This window comes from Alexandromys fortis, unplaced genomic scaffold (genome assembly GCF_014885135.2).
Source record: "Alexandromys fortis isolate MF-2015 unplaced genomic scaffold, M_Fortis_MF-2015_v1.1 scaffold_69, whole genome shotgun sequence".
NCBI classification, from domain to species: Eukaryota; Metazoa; Chordata; class Mammalia; order Rodentia; family Cricetidae; genus Alexandromys; species Alexandromys fortis.
The window spans coordinates 7,135,210-7,149,443 of NW_026067951.1; the positions used below are offsets into that span (position 1 = coordinate 7,135,210).

The 14,234-nt window shown below is 43.7% G+C and overlaps 1 protein-coding gene across 1 annotated transcript in view; it reads left to right on the forward strand.

Moving 5' to 3' along the window:
* Positions 1-7,831: 7,831 nt before the first annotated feature.
* Positions 7,832-14,234, forward strand: part of Itih5 (inter-alpha-trypsin inhibitor heavy chain 5) — a 91,429-nt gene continuing 85,026 nt past the window's right edge. Inside the window, exon 1 of the mRNA XM_050150510.1 lies at positions 7,832-8,017. Coding sequence (XP_050006467.1) covers positions 7,928-8,017 — 90 coding nt within the window. The 5' untranslated portion in view covers positions 7,832-7,927. The remainder of the gene's footprint in view (positions 8,018-14,234) is intronic.

Genomic DNA, 14,234 nt, shown 5'->3' on the forward strand with positions numbered 1-14,234 from the left:
ATGGAGACATCATATCTTTGGCCGCAAGCATGAAACAGGGGGCAAACTGGAAGTGGGATAAGGCTATAAAATCTCAAAGCCTGCTTCCAGTGCTGGATTCCCTCCAGCAAGGTCAACTTCCATAAACTGTTACCAAGTGGGAAAAAATATTCAAATACCTGAGCCCATAGGGGACATTTATCGTTCAAGCCACCGCAACATCCAAATGCATACATGCACATACATACATACGTACTCAGACACACACTATCACACAAACACACAGAGCCCCTGGAAAATATCAGATGTATCAGGAAGACATCTTTCTTTGCCCTCCAGGCTTCATTTCCTAAGAACATTCTAGAATTTAGAATTTAGAACTAACCCAAATGATAGGTGGGAAGAAAATGAATTCTAAGTTGAGGAAGAAAATAATGCTTCACTTCTTTGAAAAATGAAACATATATATACGTACGTAGTAGAATTGTTTTTCATCATAAAAAGGAATCAAGTTATGTCATCTTCCAGAAATCGTATTAGAAGAATTACGTTGTTCTAAAAAAAGATTACATTTTTCTCTCATTTGTGGATCTTAGATGTTTGTTTTGTTTTATTTATGTGTTCCTGTGTGTGCATAGCAGGCCTGTGGCCATCAGAAGAGGGCACTGAGTGTCCTGGATCTGGAGTTACAGGTGTGCCACCACCACGAAAGTGCAGGGAACAAAGCCCGGGTCTCCTGGAAGATTAGTAAGTGCTCTTAACCACTGAACCATCTCCACAGGCCCTGGATTTTATACGGATAAAATCAAGAATGTGCAGGTAGCAGGGAGGTAGAAGTAAAAGTGGTCTACAGGAACAAGGGACTAACCTAGCACAGGTAAAATGGAAAAGAGTGGTGGGGCGTGGGAGATATGTACTTGAAGTTTATTAGATCCTTGTATGAATGTGGCCTTAGGCAATCCTGTGTAATACCAGAAAAAAAACATAGGAGAGGTATTCAACAGTTTTCATAAACTGGCAAGAGTCAAGGTTGTTCTAATCAGACATTCTGGAGATTGAGGAAGAGAAAGGATGGCATTATTTGCCCAGCAAGTCTGTACCCATGTGTTTGGTACCTGTTGCACATGTTGCATGCCACAGAGGCCCCCTTTCTGCCAGCCAGGCAGCCTGCCCATCAACATTTCCAGAGAACCCAACAACGCTGCCAAGTCAGGTCCTGGTTAGAGCTGGTGTGATATATCTCTCAGCACCACCCACAAAACCCACACTCTATGGGAGCCAGAACACTCCCAGAGACAGGTCTGTGTTGGCAGGGGAAGCTCTCTGGAGCTCTCCCAACATCTGCCTGAGACACATCTGGCAGTCCTTCAGGTTGAAAACACTCTCTGGGGATTACCTTCAGGTGTTGCTGGGTTCTCTGACTTCAGGCTTTAGTGTCACAGAAAGTACCAAGTGGGTGACAGGAGGCAAGGGAGAGAGGCCACGTGTCTTGTCCATCTGTGTTTGAAAACCCCTCTGTGCTATGCCAAGTGATAATTCCATGTCAAAGCTGAGAGCTCTTCTCTGGAGCACCAGTGTTGCTCTGGTCATCTGTATCAGTTACTTTTGTCATCATTGTGACCAAATACCAGAAAAGAAACAACTGAAGAGAAAAAGGTTTATTTTGGTTATGGTTCAAGGGACATAGTCCACTATGGTAGTGGAGAGAAGTGAGGTAGCTAGCCACATGGCCTCCACAGTCAGGTAGCACACACAGAGAGACAAACATTGATGTTCAGCATTCCTTTTTATTCAGTCCAGGACCCCAGCCAGCCCATAGGATGGTGCTACACACAGTCAGGATGCCTTTTTCCACCATAATTTACCTAGAATATTAGTCTAGAAAATGCCCACAGATACACTCAGAGATTTGTTCTATTGGCAATCCCAGATTTTGTAAAGATGACAGTACTATCACTACATCATTTCAAAAAAAATTAGAATGACTCTCCTTTTGATTACAAGATTTTTTTTTTTATCAATGTGTGTTTCTGTAGAGATGAATTGTTGCTCACCTGCAAATGTTTCTGCAGAATTACTAGCCTGGCTTCGAATTCCTTATGAACACAGATCTGAGCAGACATGGTAGCTGGCTCTTTTCAGCTAGTGACAGACAGTGAAACTCCAGCTCTGATTTTTATTGTTGCTGCTGCTGTTCACCTCTGGAAAACAAGGCAAAATGGAGATCAGCTGAGCCTTCTGATGTCTTCAGGAATCTATTAAAATGTACTGCTACAAACCAGACATGGGAGCACAGTTCTGTACACCTGGCATTGGGGAAAGTTAGGGTAGAAAGGTCAAGAGTTCAAGACCAGTCTGTCTCAAAAAGACAAAGGCTGGGCTGTTAGCTTAGTGGTTGAGAGCTGGTGGCCATGTTAGAGGAGCAGTAAATGGCAACTGAATTTCAGGTGTCAGCCTACCAGAAAATCCCTGACTGGCGAATCTCGGATAGGAAAGCTCTGAAGACCACAGACTCCAGAATGCCTTTTCCTTCTGCTGTGTCTTCATATGTTTGCTGCTACCATCTTTCTCTGCTCTCTGGCATGTTGCAAATGGGTTTGGGGAGACTCCCACTGCCTGTGATGTGGTGTGTTTATCTCATGGAAACATCCTGTTCTACTGGGCATTTTTACCCATGGGCTATGATGAAGATGATTTCTTCCTAAGCTGTGTTGTCCAATTGTTAATGATAATGTTAGTCTAGATAGAGTTTTTTTATATTTATTTATTTTATTATGTATACAATATTCTGTCTGTGTGTATGTCTGCAGGCCAGAAGAGGGCATCAGACCTTGTTACAGATGGTTGTGAGCCACCATGTGGTTTCTGGGAATTGAACTAAGGACCTTTGGAAGAGCAGGCAATGCTCTTAACCTCTGAGCCATCTCTCCAGCCCTAGATAGAGTTTTGATGATTAAACATAAAGCAAGGCAGTGTCACACAGCTAGAACACAAGAGTTTCTATTGAGGAGCCACATAGATTGTGACTTAGGTTACTGATTCAGGAGAACAGCTGAAAACAATAGCCCAGCTAGCTTAAATTCTTTTAACCTTAATGCTGGGAGCTGCGTTCAAAGATTTTGGTGTGCATTATTAGCCGAAACAAAGCCTTATAATAACTGCAGGTTAGATCAAGATGTTTTGCTAATAGCTTTGAGGTGAAAAACTTAAGAAGACAATCTGAAGTTTTAGAAAGGTACATAGGTGAGTGAGGAATTCTGTAAGATCAAGAAACAAGAACAAAGGAGCCCAGTTAGGGACACACGTTTCCTACTAGGGTTTGTTGATGATCAAAGGTGATGATTTATTCCTTATACCCACTTCTGCCCACATTCTCCTGATTAAAAACTATTGATGAGTGGGTATGCACGATAAAGATTTAAAGTAGAACTGACTGATTCTTTTTCATACATACAAGTTTAGATTTGTGATTCCTTTAAGATTTCTTTTAAGGTTACCTTTCAAGATAAGTGATAAAGTGATTGGTCCTTTCTTTGTAACTGCAAAATGCAGCCTTCCGGTAAAAGACTTGATGGGGAAGAATCTGTTGCTTGCCTTCATGGTTAATCTGTAACAAGTTGCTTGGATATGAATGTATGTAGGTTCTTCGATTAATTTATTTCTTACCTGTAATATGTAAAATGTTTAATCATGTAAGGGATATGGAAAACATGCTGTTTTTGCTTTTTTATTGATTTTTATTGAGTTCTACATTTTTCTCTGCTTCCCTCCCTGCCTCCCTCTCCCATTCAAGCTTCTTTCAAGGCCCCCAAAACATGCTGTTTTATACTCGTGTTCATCGTAGTCATCACATGAAAAACAGAAAGTGACCACACTGTAATTTTTTTATTGCCTGAAAGATTTTGCTGGGATATGTAAGCTTTAAGGGAAAGAAAAAGGATAGGGTTAAAATGGGTTAGAAGGAAACCATCAAGAATGAGAGAGTTAGAAGGGGAACATCAAGAATGAGAAAATTAGGAGGAGAATATCAAGAGAGTTAGAAGGAAGGAAAGCATCAAGAGAGGCAGAAGGGACAGTTCTGGATAGAGATAAGAAAAGAGAATATAGAACACAGAATAAAGAATAGAGAATAAAGAAAGAAACCATCAAGAGAGTGTGTGTCTTTTCCCCAACCCTCTCAGATAAAAACATCTAGTACACAGGATTCTGTGATTTCCCTTGGAGCCCTGCGCTGCAGGCGGCTGGCCCCCCAGGCAGTGATAACAGTTGAGTACACATCTCTAACATGTACAAAGACCTAGATTCAATCCCTACAATGTGGCCTGAGCCCTGCATCTTATAAACCTTTCTCAAGGGAGAGAAACTTGTGAGTACCGCTGAAGGAGGCGGGGGTTATTTGCAAGTAGAATTTCGGTAGAGGCTCCTTGCAGAAATAAGAGTTGGGAGTGGATAAAAGAAAAAGGTGTAATGGGAGGAAAATGGGTGAAAACAGGGCTCTCCACACCTGGAGTGATGCTGGCAGCCACTAAGCCTCCAGTGATTCTCCACCTTTGCCTCCAAAAGCACAGAGACTACAACTGGTCACATGATCATGCCTGGATTTTTATATGGGTTCTGGGTATTTGAACTTCACAGGAAGATCTTTTACCGACTGAGGCATCTCTATAGCTTCTAATTTAATTTCATTTATTTTTTAATTGGTGTATATTGATTTTTATTTAATGTATATTTATTATATTTTTATTGGCGTATATTGCACATGGTGATGGGCTTGACAAAGAGTTTGTTTTAAGTATATCACATAGTTTCCCCATTTCCCCTCTCGTACTTTATCTCCTTTGCCCCTTTCCCCCTTCCATTGGCCCCTTTCCTTCTCCTTGTCTCCTTTTTTCTTTCATAGTATTAGAGTACATATTAGCCTTTACTAAAGTATGTCTCATTTGAGGGGCAGTTTAATCCCCTCATTTTTAGGCATGGATCCAATATCTATTAACTGTCTTGGAAAATTTCACTGGGTCTTATTTTTATTATAGGTATAAACACCCCACAGAGGCCCAAGTTTGATGTAGAGCAATAAAATACTACAAATAGCGAACATGCGTGATTCTTTTTAAATGAGATTGTCCCCTGATATACCTACCGTGGGTTGAAAACATCATCCACATGAAAGTGTATTTAGTATACCTAATGTTGACCATGACGGTCTCCCCTATCACACATCTGCTTAGAACACTTCCTCTAGCCTGCAGTTTGCTAAACCATCCAACCCCGCATCTATTTAATAAGGAAGCACTGAGTATCTCTCACACACATAGAGATGGGTATTTTGTTGACACAATGCTATGCTAAATGTAAGCTACAATATGATATCCAAAATGCTTGCAGTGAACCATATTCAGGCAGATGTGTCCAGCCTTTTCCACTGCAACACAGTCAGCTTCAAAGTTCATGCTCATGAGCCATTCGTGTGGGTTTTTAAAATCACAAAGATATTTCATAATGTTTTAACTAAGCTTTTGCTTTTATGTCAGGCTATGTTCCTAGCCATCCTCAGCCACAGACTGGACACACCTGCTAGAGTGTTGGTTGTATATGCACATGGCTGATCTGAAGCTACAGATGGTAGTGGCTGTCCTATATTATGGGATAGAGAGCAACTAATATTGCTGGTCTGGGGGAAAAAGAAAACAAATCCTCAAAGTCCAAGTATGGTCTCTCTCAAGTGTGTATTGCTTTGTATGGACCCTTGTGAGTTGAGGCCCTGTAACAGACAGCTCAGAACTTCTACCAAGGCATGGAGCTAGCTAGTGGGCTAATGTGGACTGCAGCCTAGCCATTTTCCTCCTCAGCACCCTGCCTCACCTGTCTGCCGCCGCGTGCGTCCCACCATCTTCCGCGTGCGTCCCACCCATCATCTGCCGCACATGTCTTACGTCTCATTCCGCTCATAGACTGTTTCAGTGGTAGCTGCATTTAGCACAAGGCTAGAAGTTGTAAAACATGCTTGTCTTCAAAGAACTTCTGATCACCCGTCCAGAATCTGACTAAAATGTAAACCAGGCACTGTACCAAGTACCCTGGTCCAGGGAAGAGGGAGGAACCTCAATCTACAGAAAGCAAAACACACTTCTTCATGTTGCAGTTGTGAAACTCAGCTAGTGAACGTTTGATAAAAGGTGAAATGGAAGAGGGGTGAAGTTGTGTATGATCCTGTCTAGCATGGCAGGATAACTGGAATATGAGAGAGGAAGACGATGGAGGCCTGTTCACGCCCTCAGAAAACGGCATCCATTGCAATGCGAACTCTCCGTCTGCAGTCATCCCTCCCTTGGGGAAATGGCGGAACTGATTGCAGGGGGTCTGGCTTTCTTCCTTAGCGAGAACAGCGGAGGTATACACAACTTGTTTGATGCCAGGTTTCTATGTGGGCTCTGTGTAGAAACCTTGCTGGGGTGACTGCTTTCTTCCTGTCGACTGTGTGCTTCTCAAGTCTCTAAGCGATTAGACTAGTTAAACGATTAACGTTAACAACAAGGATCTTCCTTTTATTTCATGGCAGCAGCAAGTTTGCTTGTTTGAACTTCTCTTAATTTCTCTGCTGAACAAGCAACATGGAGCTAAGAGTAAGTGGGGTGTTTTAAGAAGGAGTAGCAGCTTAAACCAGAATACCCACCGTTGCCATTTCTTTTTGCAGTCAAGTGTATTCCTGTGTGTTTTCACCTCGCTACAATCTGTTGCGCTGATGCAGGTCCGTGATCTGATCTTCCCCACCCCACCCCTGTGCCGTGATACTGCCAACACTCTCCATGTTCCTATAGATTCCACGATTATCATTGATGGTCCAACGTTCCACAGGACGCATGCTGCCAGGGGTGGGGGCAGCCACTTCCCTGGTTTTGGCCACAGCCCACTTCTCACCTTATCTGCCTAGATGGACTTGCCAGAGACACAGAATAAGTCTTTGAAACAACTGCCTTTTGCAAGATGGTTTAAGCACACTATCCCAGCTGCATAGACACGTACAGGGCGGAAAGACTTCCCTTAGGTTCTAGAAGGCCAGGCATGGGAGGGCCATAGGCAACGATCCTTCCTGTGGCAAGACAAGAACAGAGCAACCATTTATAATCAAGAGACAGAACATTCATTTCCAGGCCAACACCCGCCCAGGTCCAATTCTGCCTCTCTTTTCTCTCCCCCAGTACTAGAATGGCATTAAAAGGGGCAATGCGGTTTGTGTACCTTAGACCACCAGTTGACATCCCTTACTTGTGACTCTAAGCATTGGTGGCTGATACCAAGAGTAAGGGGGAGGAGGGGTCCTGTCAACTTTAGGCCTCAGGTGAACCCAATGTGCTGATCCCCTATCTCTTGGCATCAAGGATGAAGCAAGTCCATAAAGCGAAGGGAAGCAGGGAAGGAAGACTTGCAGGTGATGATGCAGGTAGCTGCAGGCAGAGGGAAAGACCTAAGAGAAGTCTATTCACTGCATACAGCACGGGAGGCACGACGGCATTCAAGCGGGGCAAAGAAGAGCTTGCCTTGGCTGTGCACACAGCTGGGGCAGCTCTGGAGTTTTTTCCTTCTGGGACCCTGGGGACCCATTAGCTACTCAAGGGCTGGAGGTGGGACTTGGAGGTGGTGCCTGCAGGAAGCTGGCCTGCAGACAGTTGTGGAGCCCAGAGGAGCCAGGGATCACTTTGTGAGCAGCTGGCGGAACTGAGGGTGGGGGGGCTCCGAAAGAGCAAGGAGGCGTGGCCTAGGTAGCGGTGTTGCCAGAGACGGACTCAGGCAAGCCTGGAGGGCACGAAGGGGGCGGGGACCTTGACGGGCGGGGCTTTGGTGGAGGCGGGGCTGGATGGAGCGAGTGTGTCTTTCTGAGGCGGCAGCTCCTTCAGCACCCTGAAAACTCCCTCCCTGTCCCAGAGCTGTAGCGCGCACAGGCCTCACCATGCTTCTGCTGCTGGGATTGTGCCTGGGGCTGCCCCTCTTCTCGAAGTCCCAGGAAGAGGCTCGGAGCTGGGATGACGCCGCGGAGCAAGTAAGTAGGAGAGCTGTGGCTGTCCGCGGCTCTGCCCCTTCCCTCTGTCTCCCTGGGCCGTGCTACTTCTGGACAGGCGGGAACTGACCCGTGGGATGCAAGGAAGGGAGGCATCATCTACCTCGGTCTGCACCATCCTTTTTTTCCAGGCTTTTCCAGGGAAGCTTTCCCATCTGTTAGTCACTTTCGCCTCTTCTGAGGGCTCTTTAGCGCTTGCCCCTACCAGTTTGCCTCAGAGTTGTGCATGGAACTTCAAAGTCCTGCAGAATCAAGTGTTTTTGTTGGCTGCTGCTGTCTACCAGATTCCTATCCGTCCCTGCAAATTTCTAAGACGGACTCCCACCCAGAAGTTCATTGCAAGTTTTCACTTTAGACGTCTGAGGTGGTTAGCTGTTAGTGAGCATCCAGGGAGAAAAGAGCTGATTACAAGTCGTGAACTCCCGGAAACCTCAACTCTCTCCATCTAAACGTGGGAGAACTCGATTTTCCCTCCAGTTTCTTACCAATTGTGGGCACTTTACAGACAGTCCCATGATTAAGTCAGTATCCAGAACTGAAGCAGATCTGGTACTCTCTTCACGCCTCAGCGTTTGTGTTTTAGTCAGTTTAAATTCACAGGTGACCACAGCCCTGACAATGAAAAGGTTCAGTCCAGTCCTGACCACTGGGAAGGTTCTATAAAATCTATTAAACAAGATTCGCCTTACATCCCTGTGAAGATCCTGTAGATCTCAGATGAAGTGAATCTTGATGCTGACTCAGTCGTTTAAAGGACAAACTGTTTAGTTCAAAGTGTGTTTTCACGGGATGAGGAAGACATAAGCAGGCATATTTATTTCTTCCCAGCCTTTGTTTGGAAATTAGACTTGAGGGACAGAATCTACCCCCTTAGCAGTGGTTATTTTCCTGAGGGGTCCGCTTTAAGAAGGACCTTTCCTATCTGTAAGGTAGGAAATGTGGGGTTCCCTTTGGGAGCTAGCAAGATAGCCAGCAAAGCCCCAAGAGCTTTGGTGGTGGCATAGGGAAAATGTAGGCTTTTCACCCAGAGAGAGGCTGCGCCTCCTCTGCCAGCTGTGTGACCTGGGCAACCTCTAGTTTTGAATGCAACAGTTTTTCTCTCCAAGGCAAGCTGTTCTATGGAGCTAGGGCTGGACGGGCACTTCCTGTTAGCCCAGGCTGGCTTTGAATTCACAGTTTTCCAGCCTGAATCTTCCAAACGCTGGAATTACAGGTGTGTACCATGTCTGGTTGGCAATTTCTGTTGCGCATACTATTAAGGATTTAACTAGCTTGTGTGAAGGACCTGGCATCCAGCAGGCACTCCATAAATGGAAGGTATTTTAGTGGTTAACACTTGGCTGCCTAGATTTGAATCCTAGACTGCCAGCAGGATTGGCACTTGACACAGCGTCTGCCGAGAGGCTCGTGCAGCTGAATTGCTAAGGGAAGGAATTCAGGGTAAAGATCTTGATGCCTGGAGAGAGTGTAAGGGGGAAAGGAGTGTGGGAAGACCTGAAACAAAGGATCATTCTGAGGACTAGAGATGGATTCAAGCCACGCCATCTCCACAACTGCAAGTAAGCTTAACACTTTCTAAAGTTCCCTTCTTAGAAAAACATGGATTTGGCTCATTTTGGTGATTTCCTGTTGTCTACGGTCCATGGCAATATTTTGCTTGAACATGACCAAATCAGACAAAAATAAAATAAAAAAAAATCTGCAGTGGAAATTTGGATTTCTACATTCTATTCACACTGTATTTTAAATTTAGCTCTTGGGTGTGTGTGCGTGTGTGTGTGTGTGTGTGTGTGTGTGTGTGTGTGTGTGTGCATGCCCACGCATGCTGCTGAGTGGAAGTGACCTGCACAGGCTGAGAATGTGGCCTAGTGGTCGAATGCTAGCCTGGGACCAATGAGGCCTCTGGGTTCCATCCCAAGAACTGGAAGGTTCTGAAGAATTGATGCAGTAAAATCTTAGACTAGAATCTGAGACTGTAGTCATTGTTCCAGTCTTAATAATTGTAACCTTTGAAGCTATGTGCAAACTTAGTTTATAAAATGTAATGAGGGATCTGGGGGAGACCACTGGGTCAGAGAAAAAGCTTACTTATAAGCATGAGGACCTACCTGAGTTCAATCCCCAAACCCCACATAACAAACTACGAACAAACAAAAGGAGACAGGCGTGGAAGCCAATTTGTAATCCTAGTGATAGGGAGGTGGAGACAGGCAGGTCCCTGGGACTTGTGGCCAGGTAGCCTAACTTGCTCAGCAAGTTCCAGGCCAGGCCAGTGCCTGAGGAATGATACCCTTTCACGCACATATGATGAGTTTTACACACACACACACACACGTATGTAAATTTGATGGAAGCTGTAATGCAATTGGACATGCTTATCAACTTTCATACCAGGTCTGCCCATTTACCTGCAACTAGAAAAAGTACTGCTTGCACCTTAGATTCACTTTCTTTCCCCCACCCCCACCCCCTACTGAATCTGTAAGTTAGATGACCCTTAGTGGAGTGACCTCTAAAATCAGGGATTCCCAACCTCCTCTGTGCACTTGGGAAGTTAACTGAATAGCGGAAATGTGGCTTCCCTCTCGTCCATGTTGCTCTATGGGAAGGGATGGGGCAGGGGAAGGGAGGACCGCAGTTTGAGTGATGCTGCCTTAAAAGAAACTGCCAAGGCCGGGGAGATGACTTAGTGGGTAAAAGTGCTTGTCACCAAGCTTGATGACCTGAGTTAAATTTCCAGGACCCACATGGCAGAAAGAGAGACCTGGCTCCCACAATGTGTCCTCTACAAGTCTGGCATACCCCTACCCAGAGTAAATAGATAACTGTAATAAAATATTAAAAGAGGACTATTCTAGAGAATTAGTATTGAAGGGAAGTGATGCGAAATCTATTTGTTTCTGTCTTCTGATTTATTCACTTTATGTCTTCAATTCATATGGTCTTTGAAAATAAGGAGTTATTACAAAGGCCGTTTTAAGTAAAATATAATGTCAGTTACTGAGTCTATGAACGCTCTCCAAATGCCAGGAGCTTTATTGAAAGCAAAAAGACGCAGTCAAATATTATGGTTAAAAATATTCCAGGTGGAACCAGGCCATGTGGGGTTCAAATCTGGGCCCCACTGTCTCCTGACTGTGTATTCTTGGACAATGACCTAAAACCTCTTTAAATTTCATTTTCATCATGTCGGTGTAGGGCTCCTAGCTCACAGACACAGGTGGCTCTGTGTTTGAGGAAGGAAGATACTGCTGAAGAACTCCTTTAAGAGAAGGAATATGAAATTATGACTACAAATGAGATGCTAAAATAGCCTTTCATTTGATAAATGTGTAACAAATCGCACATTTTTTGTCGACACGACAATCACCCTAAATGTCCAGCTTCAGGAGCGTGTTACAAGCCAAGGCTATAATATGATATAGAACAGTGCTTACCTCATATTCCCAAGGCGGTGTTTGATGCCAAGCATCAGATAATAATGATAGCTATAACATCAGCAATAAACATTTTATTTATTAGTTTCACATTTATTTGTGCACCCCTGTGTGTGTGTATCAGAAGAAAACTTGCAGATATCAATTTTCTTCCAGGGATCAAATTCTGGGGAGCTATTTCATCAGTTTAGTAATAAATATTTTAAACAGTAACAAATATATCCATTCTATGCTCCTGAGGGTTTTGTGAATACGGAGCCAGTCCAGGCAAAGCATTTGCATAGAGTGAGCAGTAAGATATTGTGTGTGTGTTAGTCTAGTTAAACTCACAAATGCCACACCAAGGTCTCAAAGAATCTGATCTACAAAGAACAGCCACCCAGGATAGGCCATCAGGAGGAGCTGGGCCCTCAGGCTTGTATATGCAGATCACAGAGCCCAGGAGGGCTGAGTCCCAAAGTTAGGGCTGCTCATGAAACTCCCAGACTGATATTTTGTCCAATGTTTCTGACTCAGATTCTGCTCAGCACATGCTGGTCCAAAATGTCCATCCTAGTGATCCATTTCCAAACTTCCCAAAGAGTAAATGCCTCATAAAGTTGTACCCATTGCCATGTCTTCACATTTGAATACAGACAGCTATTTCTTTTAGCTTTCTAATAAGAGAAGCCAGTACAAGGGCGGCAGGCTGTGGGCCTCTCCATAATGCCTCCCTTATGTACGGGGTGTGGTTTCTGGGATGGAACGGCAGGACTGAATGGGGAAAGAGATGCTGTGGGAGGCATTCCAGAAATGTGCTCACTCCCAAATCAGCCATATCTCATGTCTTGAGCGAGAAAAGGAAGGGTGGGGGCTGCCTGAGACTGGGCAATGAATTGTATGCGACTTTGTGTTTCTAACTAGTATTTTCTCAAACTGTGGGTGCTCGGAAGTAAAGATTTTGTGCAGTGTGAATTTAGCCAGCAGGGCCAGCAAAGCTGCTGCATGAAAGGCTGGTTCAGCAGAAAGAAGCACAGGATGGCCTGTGAGTTCTAGGGAGCTGGGAAGTAAAGATGGGCGTGTCCTAAACCACTCATTCTTTTGCTTTCCTTTCTCTTTTTTGTCTTTTCTGTGTGCGTGCAAGTGTATGTACGTGCACAAGCTGTCATTTACACATGCGTATGGAGACCAAAGAAAATTGTGGGTATTGTTTTTCGGTGTACAATGTCTAACTTTTTAATTTTTTAAGATTTAATTATTTTTACTTTGTCTATGTGACTGTGTGCTTAAGTGTATATACGTACACCAGGTACCCTTGGAAAACAGAAATGTAATCTCTCTCTCTCTCTCTTTCTTCTTCTTCTTCTTCTTCTTCTTCTTCTTCTTCTTCTTCTTCTTCTTCTTCTTCTTCTTCTTCTTCTTCTTCTTCTTCTTCTTCTTCTTCTTCTTCTTCTTCTTCTTCTTCTTCTTCTTCTTCTTCTTCTTCTTCTTCTTCTTCTTCTTCTTCTTCCTCCCCTTTTCACTTCCCAACACTTTCAGAGTCAGACTCACTGCACTCAACCAGGGGTAAAAACCACATCAAGTGACTTTCCAATACCCAGCTTCAATTTTGTTCTGGATTCTATGGCAGATCTCTAAAGCAGTGGTTGCTCTCCTAATAGGTCTGGCTTTCAGTGTTCTGGAGGCACTCAGAAGTTGGAGCTGGTGGGTGGATCAGTTTCTTGTCCTTGCCCCACTAGGAAGGTGACTTTAGTGTATGCTCAAGATGCCTGCTGAAGTTGGCCTTAGTGACTCATCTCTCACGTGTGTTGTGGGACCTAGATTCAGGGACCTTGGGATAGAACTCAAAAGGGAGAGTAGAGAATATGATCTTCATGTTGAACCCCAATTTCTGACCCTATTTTTTATTAATCAGGCTTAATTTGATGCCCAACATGGGGCTATAGTCACATTAGTATGTTTTCAAGGTCAAACAAAGATATAATTTGGATAGATAGGCCATCTTCAAACACTTCAGAGATCTACCCAATATGGCATTTAAGATGTTTTAATATCCTAGGTTCTTCTTTTTTATGACAATGAGACATGTATGTCCTGGAAACACCAATCTACTTCAGAGAAGATAATGGGCATTAAAGAAACTCTATATGGAGTTTACTTTCTTTGTGGCAAAAGTAAGCCACTGGGCAAGAAAATACCCCAACCTTGACTGCTGACGGTATGATGGCCTAATTAGACAAGCAGGACACAAAATGTGCTGCTTCACAGAAAAGTCTGTCGAATTTGCTAGGCCTGTAGGCCAAAGATGGATGCCCCAACGTTGCAGAGAAACTTTGGATGACTGTCCAGGCAGCCATCTGTTTCTGTCATTACTCACATTTTTTGGAAGTCACTTGCTTGAACTTCCTGCTTACTCAGTTAATATTATATCCTTCTTGGGTCTCTGAGGGAGTTGAAGATTAGGTAACTATAGTTATAGTTTACCAGATGCAGAAAGCAAGTTATGATAGAAAGTAAATTAGGTATAAGACTTCAGACTCACCAAGATAGGATAGATATGAAATATTTTCTCTGAATTTGTCAAATGCAAATGGACTAGACATTGTTGGTATATTTATTGTCTGTATATATTGTATATAATCATTAGACTTATTGTATATAGTTTTCTTATATTAGTTATAGCCTTTTTTATTTTAGACAAAAAGGGGAAATCTAATGGAATTTCAATTGTATTTTATTAAATAAAGAAGACTGCCTAAAGATCTGAGAGTAAAGCAGTCCCA